Consider the following 16,127-nt stretch of genomic DNA (forward strand, 5'->3'; position numbering starts at 1 on the left):
AAATCTCTGTATTTTGTCTTATTTTATGAGCTAAGTTTATTGTTACACCCCTAGCGTCTATAAGCATGATATAGCTCATATTTTTCCAAGTGTATGATGTAGCTTTTATTCTTCAGGTCAATAATGTATTCATAAAATAATAGGAAAATGTACTTTGCCATTAAATGTTAAAGTGGCCATAGTGACTGCATGCTTTGCTTGAGCTGCACTTAATTTGTACCATTGTTTTATTAGTTTATGTATTATAATTTGAAAGATAATAACAGTATTGTTTGATAAGTGAGATCTCTGATTTTAGTCACAAATTGTGCTTGAAAAGTCCTTGGAAGTCCTGGAATTTCATTTTGGAATTTCTGTACGAAACCTGCATCTCCTATTGCACCTTTAATTAATGTAAATAAATAAATAGGCAACGAATATGGAAATCGGCCCATTTTAATATAAAAAATCGCCAATTAGAGTTGGTCACGAACAATCCTGATCAGTGCATCCTTTGTGCATAGATCTGTAGAACAAGTGGGTTATACATAACGATATTTTAAAATTAAGATAAATTAAAAAAGTGTACTTGAAAATAAAACAGGATGACTTTGAATAGCATAGTTGTGTTAGAATGAGCTGAGCAAGTCAGCACATGTAATTCCTGGTCTGAGAGTGACTTCCTACTTAAACAGGAAGTAAGGGATACCAAAGAAAAAGATTAGAAATGTATGTATGTGTAAGGAAAATGTATGTGTGTGAAAGCAGAAATGTATGTATGAGAATGGAGAATGTGTGTGTGTGTGAGAGTAGAAATGTATGTGTGTGTAAGGAGAATGTATGTGTGTGAGAGTAGAAATGTGTGTGAAAGGAGAATGTATGTGTGTGAGAGCACCAGAATGAATTATGGCTTGTACGGCCCCTCATACTGTAGAACTTTTGTAGATGTCTGCTATCATTTTGGATTACATTCATCATTTGAAATGATTTTTGGACTGAAATTATTCAGATGCTGATGTAATGTGAAGATTTTAAATGTTAATCTTTGGCCAACAGAGGGCACCGTACAAACACACTGTTTAAAGTGAAGTGAAGTGACATACGGCCAAGTATGGTGACCCATACTCGGAATGTGTGCTCTGCATTTAACCCATCCAACGTGCACACACACAGCAGTGAACACACACACACACCGTGAACACACACCCGGAGCAGTGGGCAGCCATTTATGCTGCGGCGCCCGGGGAGCAGTTGGGGGTTCGGTGCCTTGCTCAAGGGCACCTCAGTCGTGGTATTGAGGGTGGAGAGAGCGCTGGACATTTACTCCCCCCACCTACAATCCCTGCCGGCCCGAGACTCGAACCCGCAACCTTTGGATTACAAGTCCAGCTCTCTAACCATTAGGCCACGACTTCCCAAAAGTTTGTGACGGACACTATTTAAACTTTTCCCTTTTTAATTTTTCAATAAATAAGAGTAGTTTATCCATGCATTAACTCCTTAAATCTTTTCCCTCATTGTTTTATACAGATGTCTATCACTTTGTTTCTGAAGATGTTGCCACAGCATTCATTTGGATTAATGCTGAGATGTCTTGAGCAACAGGAAACATTTTCTGTGTTCTTTCAGTTTCAGAATTGACAAAGATTATTACACTGTGTTTTATTAGGACATTCATGTGAAAGGTATGACTTCCCTGTAAAAATCATATCTTCATTTAGGCCTTTAAAAAAATCACTGACTTAATTCATAGTTTCTGTTTAATTAATATATGAGTACACTGTTTCATTAAACAGAAATATTTTGTAATTTTATGGGTTGACTAACGTAATCTTACCATTAGTTTCAGTGTTTGAATAGCTCGTCCTGGCTTCACCTTTCTGTTCTACAGAACCTGATTTGTTACATACTTTCACAGATGTTTTGACAAATTCAGAAGAATGTGGCCCAGATAAACAGGGCTATGACTATAATTGCAGTAAGGTATGTCTTGTGTACGAATATATTCCACACATCGGTTCTTTGTTTTTTTTTCTCTGAGATCTGAGTGTGATTTTTTATTTTTTTTTAAAGCACCTGTTAAACTTCCTTCTCTTGTCTGTTTGAACATTCTCTCAGATTGTCACAGATTGTCAGAATCTGAACTCAATTCTAGGGGCAGATAAATCAGTAACAACAAACAACGTAGTTTGAAATGTTACAGAAGTGGTGACTTGAGTCAGTTTAGTGTTCAGTCAATTCATAACCAGTGTCGATGTTGCATTCATAGTGCTTTTTACGAAACAGTTTTGGAGACATGTTAAAACATGCAAGACAGGCTCCACTTGTTCACTTAATTCTGATTTATTTGTAACAATTGTGTGCTGAGCAGTTCAAAACACTGTCTTATCTTTTTGTTGTTGTTTTACAGCTGGAGGTGCGTCAGTTTCAGGTTAAAGGTAGGATTTCTTTTATGATTTGATCACTGAGTATATCTGACTCAGAGTTTCGGATAGTTTTGTTCTTGTGAGTGATTTACCAAGCCCTGTTGTGGAATGAGGCAGCTGGATAGTTTCCCATTACATTTGAATATAATAAATTACGTATTTACATCCTTCATAGCTGAGTTGATGTTCATTAAAGTGAATCATAGTGCAATTCAGACTGGTAAAAGAACAGCAGAAAAACATGATTGCATTGATTAATTGACAGGAGGATAGACAGTCATTGTAGTGTAAGAAATGGATGGTTGCCATGGTTACAGAGTAGCACTTTCTGAAACAATCAAGCAACAAAACTTGCTTGTTTGCACATTTTGTCTGGCTTAGTCTGTAGCAAGTTAATTCTTAAGAATGTATTTCCTGGTTTGAATGAGTGGAATTCACTGTGGAATGAGCAAAAACGCATGACATTTTACGCATGTCATGGCCTTGAGACAGTAGAATGATGACTGGAATCTGATCTATCCACAGACAGAGGTAAAATATGAGGAAAAGTCCTTCAACATTGAGAAAAGACGGACTAAAACCTTGAAGCTTGAAAGTTTGTGAGCTAGCATTGAGTTTACAAGTACCATTGAGTTTACAAGTACCATTGAGTCTGGGCAGTGACTGCTTCAATGAACTGTCCCATTAAATGTTCACTGAGATTTACACACGCTTTTTCAGTCTCTCTGCTCTCACTGGTTCCTCCCAGATTGCTTTTGCCTTTAGTAGTCTTCTTAATTATATTCAGGCTTCCTGGTCTTCATTTAATAATTCCTGAATGATAAACGTGAACTTGTCATTTTTCATCCACAAGACTTGGCATTGGCATGATTGCCGTTTGTCAACGTTATCTCCTCCTCATTTCCAGGTCCTGATGTGTTTTTTGTGGCTGATGTGTTTTTAGATCTGGACAGTTTCTGTGTGAAGATGGCGACTCAGATTCAGGTTAGCATGTTGAGGTAAAAGACTAATCGTCTTGAGTTTAAATATTAAAAAAGGAAAGCAGATTCATTTGAATGACATGAAAACTGGTGTGTGATGTTTTGGTCAATTTCAAAGTTATAAATATATTTATGAAAAACAAAATGAATTAACTCACCTCTGATAATTTCTTTCTATTTACAACAAAAACAATGGCAATAATAATAATAATAATGGCTGCTATGACGCTGATAATTATGTAGGCAATTTCCACACCTGTAAGGATTACATTTCTTTTAATAATGTTGTTTAACACATTTTTATCTGCTTTGTATTTATGCAGATGATTGCTTTAGTCGATAGATGTTGAGATGTTACCTCTTGATGGGAGTTTGGTTTGTGTAATGTATCTGTACTGGGCTGTAGTGCTTTCACATCTGTATGTTCCCAGTTGCTCTTTATTAAGATGAGAGAGTTTAATGGTTCCATTTTCTGGATGAAAGGTAACCTTGTCTCTCCACTGCTCAGAAATGAATTTCATGGAGGTTTTGCTGTCATATGTCAGGATGGTGGTGGAAAAACTCAAGGTGAGAGAGTAGTTGAAGTCCTTAGTGACTGGACATTCAAAAGTGAACTCATTCTCAGAAAGTTCTGAAGGAGCTAAAAAAAAAAAAGTTTAAAATGTGCATTTAACAAAATTGACATTATTGACAATTTCACACATTTCTTAGAATTATATGATGTATACTTTTTCTCTTCCATTTTTTTCTTTACACATCCTGTACTACAGTTTTTTGCTTCAGAATGAGAATTCCCTGCCCCTGTAAACTAAAGGCTAGATATTTAAATAAAAGTACAAGCAGCCCTTTAATATGTAAGTCATCAGTGAATTGAAAAAAGAGAGTGTTAATCTGTGTTTCATTACATTTTTTAAACACGTTATTTTTTCATTTTTAATTTTGCTTTTTCTCTGATATTAATCTGATATTACTAGAAGTTTCCTGTCGGCTATCTGTGTACAGTCACACTGTGACAAAAAAATCTGTAAATTTACCTTGTTGTTTTAGACTAGCTGTATAGTGTGTATCTTTAGTAGTTATGGAGCAGTTATAAGTGTAGGTATCTGTGATGACATCCACTTTAAGTTGACTTGTCACTGTAAACAGATGATCTTCTGTTCGGCTGACAGTGTTCAGTGGCTCCATTGCTGGAGGGTCTGAGGACCACAAGACTTTTGGTTCTGGATAAACTCCACTGCTGGTGCAGATGACTGAATCATCTTTTAATGTGATATCCACTGATGTAACTAGAGCTAAAAAATATAGAAAACAGTTACTACTATTATTTTCTGTTGTTTTCTCATAAAAAGTAATAGTTGATTTTAAGATCATATTGGTGCTGTTATTTTCAATTACTATTTTCTTTCTGTTAGCTTCTCATCTCAAGAAGAAGAGTATCTGGAATGATGCTATTGAGTATGTCTCCCAATATGCTCTCAGAAGGCGTCATCGGATGCCCATTTTGCACAAGTTGATATGAATCTTTAGGGTCTTAATTAAAAGTCTATAACATACTTTGGTTAAAATTTCTCAATGGTAGTGTAAAAAACACATTTTTTACCATGTCAAAAATCAGCTCTGTTTTCAGCAAGCTGTTTTTTGGTCCATGTTGCTTTAAATGCTAATGACTCTGCTGACCCTCTCTTCCGTGGGGTGACCCGAGCAGTAGGCCTACTGTTTACTTTAGCGGGGAAACTGGCTAACTAGCACATTATTAGGAAAGGCGATTTGCAAAGATTCATAAGAAAAACCCTTATACTCACTTTTTCTGTAAGTGAGGCTGGACCACGAATGATTCACGCGAACATAGACGTATTTATGTAATGTAATTATGTTGCAGGTTATATAATCAGACTACTTTTTTGATTACTTTTGTTGTGACCTACCTTTATGTTGTGACTTACCTTTGTGTTATTAATAATTAACCGACTAATATTTTAATAAGATACTTTACTTAAAGTAAATACATTAGGTGAAAGCGGTTCAGCTGAAAAAGGTTTGGGATTCCCTGCATTACATGTAAATAAGAAATAATGTGAATTTGTGCATTTTAATGTGTTTGAAAGATAAAAGCCTTCCAAAGACAAAAACTTGTGTGAATAATATAATGATGTAATAAATAAGAAAGTAACTGTGGTCTGATTACAAGTATTTTAAAACGTAATATAATCTAACTACATGTAATACATTTTTAGCATTTGATTACATAATCCAGTTTACATAATATATATATACATTTCAGCACTGTTCACAGGATTGTAGCTCTTTCACTCACTTAAGCTGTCATATAGTTTTGTAACTTTATCTTTTCGGCCAATTTTCGAACTATAGCCTAAATCTTGGCTTAATCTAAGCCCTGTTTGTGAAACTAGACAGTGTTTTAATAAAGACTTAAAAAAATGAATGGGGAAAACCCCCCCCCCCCCCCCCCCCCCAAAAAATGGTCGGCCACTAAATCACTCTACTGTGATTGACCAATTAAACTCAAGTAATTAGCATTAGGCCTTTAAACGAAACAAACTCAATTAAGTCTCCTGAGTGATGAAAGGGAAAGAGTTTCAGAAATCCTCGCTCTCACCTTTCACAGACACAACCACATACTTCTCATCACTTGTTTTATCATCAGCAGCATAGCACCTGTATCTGCCTTCATCTTGGACCCTGATGTTTCTTATCAAGAGTGATACATTTCCATTTTTAATTTCAGATTCCGACAACAGGGATGTTCTCCCCTTGTAGTCCTCGTGCTGATAGTCCAGCTGGTTTTGATTGCGGAAAAATGAATGCACAGCTTTTTTATCCAAATACCAGTGGATGATATCAAGGTGGGTGGATTTGCAAGGTAACATGCATTCCTCAGAATAGATACAGGTTACATGAGTGTCTGTAAAAACAGCAAATTACAGTGTGAAAAACAACACACAAACATACAGTGACATGTTGAGACTACAGGTGGGCCTACTGTATACAGTCATGGCCAAAAATATCGGCACCCTTGGTAAATATGATTAAAGAAGGCTGTGAAAATTAATCTTTATTGTTAATCCTTTTGATCTTTTATTTAAAAAATTCACTAAAATCTAACGTTTCATTGGATAATAAGAATTTAAAATGGGGGAAATATCATTATGAAATAAATGTTTTTCTCTAATACACATAATGGCACCCTTTTATTCAATAATTTTTGAAACCGCCATTTGCCAGTTGAACAGCTCTAAATTTTCTCCTGTAATGCCTGGTGAGGTTAGAGAACACCTGACAAGAGATCGGAGACCATTCCTTCATCCAGACTTCACTTCAGACCCTTTAGATTCCCAGCTCCATGTTGGTGCTTCTTGTCTTCAGTTCACCTCACTCATTTTCTACAGGGTTCAGGTCAGAGGACTGGAATGACCATAGCAGAAGCTTGGTTTTGTGTTCAGTGACCCATTTTTGTGTTGTTTTTGAAGTTTGTGTTTGGATTATTGTACGGTTGGAAGATCCAAACATGGCCCATTATAAGATTTCTAACAGAGTCAGTCACTTATTGATTTCTTATCTGTTGGTATTTTTTTTTTTTTGTGAACAATTGTTTTTAAATTCTTTTTAAAAGGCGAACACATACATGAATACAAAAACAACCATGGTCTGCATGATTGTGCGAGGAGAAAAGAGAAAAGAGTAAACAACTGAAGCAGAAACAACAGAATTATCAGTTAGGATCAGGGAGAATTACTTTTCACAAGGGATGTACTGGCAATTCTGTCAGCATTATCACCATTTCTGTCATTTGGAAAAATAAAAATTTATTCAAACAGTTATTAAAACACCTTTAGTTTTATTGTCAGTCGCAGCAAAAGAGACCACCTTGTAATATTTATTATTGCATCTATGAATATCATCCATCCACAAATGAGCTTTCTGGATCAAAGCAATGTCAACCTTTTTTCGTCGCAGTAATTGTAAAAGACGTACATTTATGGGGGCCATTTAAACCACTGACATTACAACTTATTATATTAATTTCAGTCATTACTATCAAACAAATAAGTGAACTGAACAAATGAGAAAAAGTTGTACCACTGCAAATGAATTAACTCAAGTCTTAAAAACCCATTAACATAAAGAAAACCCACCCCATAAAACCTTTACAGACTGGGGTGAAAACCCCTGGCTGCCGCCCTCCCCTGTCTTAATCAGTGACAGTAATATGACAGCCAGTAACATTCTTTAGAACACTACCATTAGCCCTATTATAAGAGAACAGAATAACTTTGAATACACACGAGTGATAAAGTGGGGTTAAAAAAAAACAAAGAGTATGTGTACTTTCCATAACGAGGAAACAAACATAAATAGTTGTATCATGTACATTGAAAACTGTACATTAGTGATACCAAGTTTCCTAGCTCACATGAAGAACTGCCAGTAGCTGATTGATACATGACGTTCTAGAAGAGTAAATCAGAAATGGAGTCACTCTGTATTATCAACCCCTTATATACCATGTCCATCCCGGGAGAATGAGGAGCGGGAATGGAGCCCAGGAAATTATGTGCTTTGTCCGGTGAGTGCATTAGTTTGGTCTTGTCATGTTTCATGACGATCTTCAGCGTAGCAGGATACTGAAGAGAGGTCTGCAGACCTGCCTCTTTCAATTCCTTCTGTATTGCACCAAAGGAGCTCCACTTCTTTGCCGTCTTGGGAGAGACGTCGGGGAAAAAGCTCAACATTGCACTGTCACCCGCTTTTACAGGACCGCCATGTCTTGCTTCATTTAGAATATAATTCCTGTCGTTTTAGTGTAACAGTTTGAAGAGAAACACTCGCGGTTTGGAGTGATCAATTGAAGCTCTGGAGTAAACTCGATGCGTGCGTTCGATCTCTATATCTCTGCCCGCAAGTGATGGGATCCAAATCGGCAGTGACCGTTTCAGAAAGCCAATTGGGTCATCCTTCTTGGCCCCTTCGGGTTGTCCCAGCAGGCGGAGATTACTGCGTCTGCTGCGGTCTTGTAAATCAATCATCTGCTGCTCGAGGGCATCCATGCTCGTTGATCACCCTTTTCTCCTCTCACATTTTCATTCGAGTTTCTGATTGCGTGACATCTCCAGACAACAAACGAAAAAACTACCCCAAATTTAAAAAAGAAGACCAACTTGGCTCATGAAAGCGTCACGTGATCCCCCTATCTGTTGGTATTTGAAAGAATCCATGATGCCATGTGTCTAAACAAGATGTCCAGGACCTCCATCAGAAATATAGGCCCACAACATTAAAAATACAGCAGTATATTTCAATGGACACATGGGGTACTTTTATATCCCTGTGTTCACCAAACCCATCTTGAGTGTTTGCTGCTAAAAAGCTCATTTTTAGTTTCATCTGACCATAGAAGCCAGTGCCATTTGAAGTTCCAGTCGTGTCTGATAACTGAATATGCTGGAGTTTGTTTTTGGATGAGCTAGGAGAATTTTTCTTGAAACCCTCCCAAACAACATGTGGTGATGTAGGTGCCGTTTGACAATTTTTTAAAAAGATTTTCTGACCCCGAGACTCAACTATTTTCTGCAATTCTCCAGCTGTGGTCCTTGGAGAGTCTTTAGCCACTCAAACTCTCCTTCTCACTGTACATTAGGATGATATAGATGATATAGACACACGTCCTCTTCCAGGCAGTTTTGTAACATTTTATGTTGATTGGAAATTCTTAATTATTGCCCTTATGGTGGAAATGGGAATTTTCACTGCTCTAGCTCTTTTCTTAAAGCCACAGCTGCACATCAGAAATATATTCTTTGGTTTTTCTCATTGTGATGGATGATTAAGGGAATTTGGGCTTTGTTTTCCCTTCTGTTTATATTTCTGTGAAACCGGAAGCCATGGCTGGATAATTTCATGTTCATAATCACCTTAAAGTGCTTAAAATTGGAGTGCTTAAAATTGTGAATATGAATGGGAATATACTTCAGAGATATTTTACTCATAAGAATTTCTAGGGGTGCCAATAATTGTGTCCAACATGTATTTGAGAAAAACATTTATTTCATAATGATATTTCCCCCCATTTTAAATTCTTGTTATCCAATGAAAGGTTAGATTTTTGTGAAATTTTAAAATAAAAAATTAACAATGCAGATGAATTTTCACAGCCTTCTTTGATCATATTTACCAAGGGCGCCGATATTTTTGGCCATGACTGTACATTCAACCAGCATTTAAGCTCCCATATACTGTCATGTGTGTTGTAAGTCCTTTTATGTAAATAAAATCACAAATAAAATGAACTCCATAAGGCCATTGAGAAATACGCTGAAGCATATTTTGCAAAATACTTTTGGTTATAATAGAACATGTGATTCCAACAAGTCTGCAATCATTTACTTGGTCACATCTGAGTAAAGGTCACATTTGAGTAAAGCTACACTGATGTGTTTACCTTCATTCGAATGTGGTTTAAATAGTCAAAACATTTACTAACTCATACTTTTCTTAATGTAGGCTCAAAATATTAGTAAAAATATTTTTGTTATTGACCTAAAAATGTAGGTATTTAGTATTAAATTTGAGAACAGTAACAATTATATTGATCCCTGTAAGAAATACAAAAGCAGTTCAAGCATTGTCATCAATGTAATAAAAAGTTAAACATTTTTACAATTAAATTTAATTACAATTTAAATTTAAATTACAATTAAACATGCAATTATGAATAAAATCTTGGTTGTCATTTCTTTTGAAAAGACACAGGGGTGCTAATGTGACTGTTTTTGAGGTTGAGTTAATAATTTGAGACTGTTTTTGAGGCACATATCAGACATGTAAATAAATGTCAGTAGATGTTTTGGTTTCTTACCTCCTAAAGTTACAGGCAGAATCCACAGCAAGAAAAACAGCTTCATAATCACATAGTTTAAAATGATTTGATTGTGATATGTAGTCTGTCGACCAACTACTTTCTATTTTGAACACTTTCTATTACTGTTCTTTTCCTCCGCATTGCAATACAAACTCTGGAAATGAACAAGTTGTCCCACTGGTCTTAGAACCCTCCCACTAAGATTAGAAACCTAAAGTGTAACCTCACCTCATTCCATGAATATCAGTGCGTAAACTATACATGCTATAGTTTGTAAAAGGCATAAAAGGCAGTGAGTCACAGAAACAAATTGCACTAATAATATGTGACAGTTTTTTTTTCAACTGCTAACACACAAAATCTTTACTTGCCACACAATTTCAGAAACCTGACATAGCCTAAACATCAGAACCACACACCAAATCTGCAAAACCATACTCTAATTCTCGGCCTTTGACTTTTCGCAAAACACAACATACAATTCTCTATGTAACACACAAAATCTAACAGGACATATCTTGATTTCCTTTTTCAAACACAATCAAATCACAATGCCACACTAATTCATCAGTGCCTCACACCAACTCCTCACATGTGCAAACACTCATCTCTTTACTTAACACCAACCAATCAATAAATACACAACTACACATGGTTGATGTATTTCTTTTCTATTGTACTGTGTAATACTGTATTCACAACTACAAATGCTTACAGTAAAAAAGTTTGGTTTCAATCTTGCTTTCGTGTTTACTGTGAATTTTTCAACATCTCTCTGCCAATTACTTTCAATCTTATACAGAAATGTACACAGGAGCTCATGAAAGAAGAGCTTTAGGTTTTGAATTACTGTGTGTATATGATAGATCCAAATATATAATATTATTAACTTAAGACAAATGTTTGCTTTTGAGATATTTTGAATGCAGTTCTTAATTTTGTATTTTGTGTGTGCAATCCTTGGATTTGTGTGTAAAGTTTTGAAAATAACTGTAAGCAGTTGAAAAAAAAACATACAATTTCTATTGGACAATCAGTGGCCTATTGATAGGCGTTTGTGACATCACATCATACCTTGCATACAAACATCACAGTCATGATTGTAGATAATTTGCTGCCTCCAACTGGCTTTCAGAGGCCTAACAACTGCTTTACAATTGTGATGCAGTGAACCATTATTTACTTTTACTTGTTACTTATCAATGAAAACAGAACATCTGAGATTTTAGCACACAAGAAATATTTTCAATGCTGATCATTTTAAATTAAATATTAAGACTGAGCTTGGATGTATATTTACACTAATAATACATATAACATTTCACTTATTTTAAAAGTATGAAACTTGATATTTAATAATGAATAAACTTAATAGAAATTACACTTACATTTAAGACATTTAGTAGATATTCATCTCATGCAGATAGACGTACAAAATCATTTAGTTTTCATGTGGCATGCATATGCAACAGACGGCATGCATATACAATTCAAAACATTATTTGAGAAAACATAAATCTAAAAACAAATCACCAGTACATACAATTAGTAAAAGTTAAGAGAAATTTAAGACTGGATTTTGTTATGCCGTCATTGTTGTATTTACACATATTTATTTAATAATAATGAAATGTTTAGACATGTAGTCAAGCAGCCGATGCAACCCATACTCATAATTTGTGCTCTGCATTTAACCCATCCAAGTGTACACACACAGCAGTGATTAGTGAACACACACACCACGAACACACACCCGGAGCAGTGGGCAGCCATTTTTTTTCATTATAACAATAATAATAAGACTAAGAATTATAATAATAAACATCATCATCCTAAATATAATACAAATAAATAAATACACATACAGTGCTGCTTGAAAGTTTGTGAACCCTTTAGAATTTTCTATATTTCTGCATAAATATGAACCAAAACATCATCAGATTTTCATATAAGTCCTGAAAATAGACAAAGAGAACCAAATCAAACAAGTGAGAGAAAAATATTTTCTTTGTCATTGATTTATTGAGAAAAATGATCCAGTGTTACATATCTGTGCGTTGCAAAAGTATGTGAATCTTTGCTTTCAGTATCTGGTGTGAACCCCTTTTGCTGCAGTAATTGAAGGTAAAGTTTCTTGTAAATGCTGATCAGTCCTGCACAACCAGTGCAGAACCACTTAAAACTCTGTGATGTTGGTGGGTTTCCTCCTATGAATTGCTTGCTTAGGTCCTTCCACAACATTTTTATTGGATTAAGGTCTGGACTTTGACTCAGCCATTCCGAAACATACATTTGTTCTTCTTTAACCATTCTTTGGTAGAATGAGTTGTGTGCTTGTGGTTGTTGTCTTGCTGCTGTCAGGTTTCTGTCACTTCGGTCTAGTTTATTCATGGTTTTGTGACGGAGCCCTGACACTCCCTTCTTGTCTTGTTTTCTGGTGAGCGCGTGGCTTCGAGTGTGCTCGAGCTGCGCGCTCTCTTGTCTGCGTGCTCTGTTTCATGTTGGGGCGTGGTGTTCCTGTCTTGTTCAGACTCTGTTCTGGTTTCGTGTCAGGGTTCGGACACTCACGCTCCAGGTTTGTTCTTGCTGGGGAGCGTGCGATTTTGAGTTTGCTCGGGTCGTGCGCTCCTCTGTCCTCTGTCTGTGTGTGTGTGTTTTGTTCGGCACGCGGTTCGGCTTCGGCCGCGTGCTTTTTCTTGTATTGTTTTGATCGGTGCTTTCATGTTTGTCATGTTTTGTGAACATGCAGCTTATGAGTCTCCTCGTTAGCTGCGTGTTCGTGTCCTGTCTTGCACATGGCTAGTGATTTGTTTTGCTGGCCATGTTCTTGTGTTTTTGTTTTGTGTGAGCACATGGCTTGTCTTGTTTGGTTTGTTTTGCCTTGCCTTGCCTTGCCTTGCCTTGCCTTGCCTTGCCTTGCCAGTGTGCTTTCCCCTACGCGGTAGTTTTTGTTTGTTTATTTTATTTTATAATTAATAAAGCCCAAATTTTCCTCCTGCATTTGAGTCCTTGCTCTATCCCTGCACCCAACCCTGATAGCTGCATGACCCACGTTCTCTTGAGACTCTGTTCTTAAAGAGATGTCCTGACGTTTTCCTTTAGAATTTGCTGATATAATTCAGAATTCATTGTTCCATCAATGATGGCAGGCTGTCCTGGCCAAGATGCAGCAAAGCAGGCCCAAGCCATGTTACTACCACCACCATGTTTCACAGATGGGATAAGATTCTTAAACTGGAATGCAGTGTGTTCTTTTCTCTGAACATAATAGCTTCTCATTTAAACTAATAAGTTCTATTTTGGTTTCATCCATTCATTAAACCTTTCTCCAATAGTCCTCTGGCTCGTCCACATGATCTTTAGCGATTAGAGCAATCTAGAGCTCTATTCATATTTATGCAGAAATATTAAAAATTATAAAAGGTTCACAAACTTTCAAGCAGCACTGTAAATACTTCCTGTGACTCCATTTGTCCTGATTCATTTAAAAAATTTCTGATACTATTAAAATTTTCCTAAATGCTTTATACACTAAAAGCTTGATCCATACATTGGACTATTTTCCTATAGTACTAATGGTCAAATAGTATGCCTTAATTATGGTAGAATACGCTTTATTTTCACATTGTCTTATTTCTCTCTCAACAGATATCTCTTTCAATGGAATTCACAGGAAGAAGGAACTAGAACAGCACTTCATTTATTACCCATCTTATCTATGACATTACAATATAAATATTTCTTATTTAACCCTGATGAATTTATTTTGAAATAATGACCGTGGCTGACTTATTACTACTCACCAAATAAATATGTTGACATGTATTGTCTTGAGTGCACAGCTTGTGACTGACCAATCAGAATCAGTTAACTTAGAGGGCCGCATAGACCTAATGCCAGAGAAACAACCTGCGCAGCCATCTTAAGAATTTTATCTTTGAACTTCCGTTTTTGCAATAGCTCTGTATATTTCTATAGCATCGGTGTTGAAGAGTAATTAGCTGGTAAAGTGGATTTACTTGGCGTTAACGGAAGTTGTCATGTGCAATACTTGGAAGATTTTAAAATGAGCAGTCCATTCATACTGTACAAATTGGACATAAAAGACAACAAGCACAGTGCTGAAAAATGGCGGGAATCCACCACTGGGGAGAGCTCTCGGACTGTTGTTTTTCTGCGCGTTAGACACAATTTGTGTGGTGAATGAAATGTGAAGAAAATTAGTTTGTTAGTTGAAAAAATATAAATGCTGGTTGATTTATTTTGCCTTCAAGAGAACTAAATGAAATTTTAACATCTCACTTTGCTGTTTAGTTAACTGATGCAATCATCCAACAAATATCCAGAAATTGTTGAAGAGACTTTACCAAACTTTTATGTTTCAAATGAACCTGTTTTAATTTTTATTATAGTTTTAACTGGCAGCAATTTCACAGGGTTTTCCCGTGTCTTCAACATCACCAGAGTCCCTTAATATCACTTTCCATTTTATTTTAGCATACCTTTTAACAAATAAAAGCCACTTCCTAAATGACATCATCATTCAGGAAGTGACATTATTTTGGAGGGAAAACAACAGCACAAACATTAGTAAAAAAAAAAAAAAACCCAACTCATTCTGTGATTGTGTGGTCATATTTGGTTAAAAACCTAATGCTTGATGAAATTACAGAGACCTCAATTATACATTCAAAATTGTAAAAGTTAAATTAGAAACCCTAACGTAAACTTACTCTAAATCATTCACTGAGCAATGGCAAAGTTAAACTTTTTATTGCCTTCTTGTTGAGTTCCATCATGTTAATTTTATTTGTCATTTTGAAAATAATTAAGTTATATTTAATAAAGTGCCTACTGCTTAATCAGTGGATATATTTATCAAGTCTGATATACTTGCATAAAGAGTGGATTTCAGAGTCAGAACTATATGCTTCTTCAAAAAGGAAAATATTGTTTGTGATGTTAACTTCATTTTTAAAGTTAGAAATGTTGTGCAAGTTAATAATGGTGGTTTACAGGCTATAACATGCTCTCACCAGGCCTTAGTGTGATGTTGACTCTTGTATTGTCTTTATGTTTGACCTCTGTGATGCTGAATCTTGTGTGGACCTTATGTTCGGTCTGCGTAATGTTGACTCTCGTATGAACCTGATGTTTGGTCTGGTAAGCAGAGAGGATGCAGGTGTAGGTTCCAGTGTGCTCTAGACTCAGCGGTTTGTGTAACTGCAGTGAGCCGTCTTCGCCTCGACCCCTGGGGGTCACCAGTCGCACCTTCTCCTTCCAAACGCTGGAGCGCCGCTGTGTGAGGCTGTCATAGGTGTAGATGGTTAAGGACTTGTGTTCTTTGGTGAAGGACCATGTCAGTGTGAAGTTCTGCAGCTTCCATGGGGCCACACAAGGGATGACGAAGTCCGGACCTTCCACGCTGAGTATTTCTGTTTAGTTGAAAATTGGTTAAAATAGTATCTAGGTGCCATTTGAAAGGTCAGAAACATTGTGCTACGTGAAATTCTTTGGTTGGTCACGGAATATTTGGTGATGCAATGTCATGTAATAATAATGGTGATGAAATGCAATGTAACATGTCCAGGCATGAATTGGCTCGATGAGATCAAAACTTTTTCCTGCAGTGATGCCCTCCATGTCTGAGACCTGTAGAATGATTGGACGATGCAGATGTAGGGTCAGATCTTTCAGCTTCTTGAGCTTGCTCTCCACCGAGTACAGGCCTTGTTTGTCAGCTGTTTTGCATATGAAGAGTTGGAGGGAATCAGATAGACTGGTTGGCTCTGTGAACAGGTTTACACGGGGAGCAGGGTAGACATCTCGACTGGAGCATATGACTTCCTCAAAACCACTGACGTG

The 16,127-nt window shown here is 36.4% G+C and overlaps 1 protein-coding gene across 1 annotated transcript; it reads right to left on the reverse strand.

Annotated features, from left to right (window-relative positions):
• Positions 1-2,308: 2,308 nt before the first annotated feature.
• Positions 2,309-10,438, reverse strand: LOC306863568 (uncharacterized protein). The gene is made up of 6 exons (XM_079406986.1): positions 10,260-10,438; positions 6,003-6,308; positions 4,420-4,677; positions 3,744-4,025; positions 3,544-3,641; positions 2,309-3,361 (listed from the first exon to the last, which is right to left on the reverse strand). The coding sequence occupies exons 1-6, from the start codon at positions 10,303-10,305 to the stop codon at positions 3,248-3,250; spliced, it is 1,104 nt and encodes a 367-aa protein (XP_079263112.1). The 5' UTR covers positions 10,306-10,438; the 3' UTR covers positions 2,309-3,247.
• Between the last annotated feature and the right edge of the window lie 5,689 nt (positions 10,439-16,127).

Source organism: Barbus barbus, assembly GCF_936440315.1.
Source record: "Barbus barbus genome assembly, chromosome: 44".
Lineage (NCBI taxonomy): Eukaryota > Metazoa > Chordata > Actinopteri > Cypriniformes > Cyprinidae > Barbus > Barbus barbus.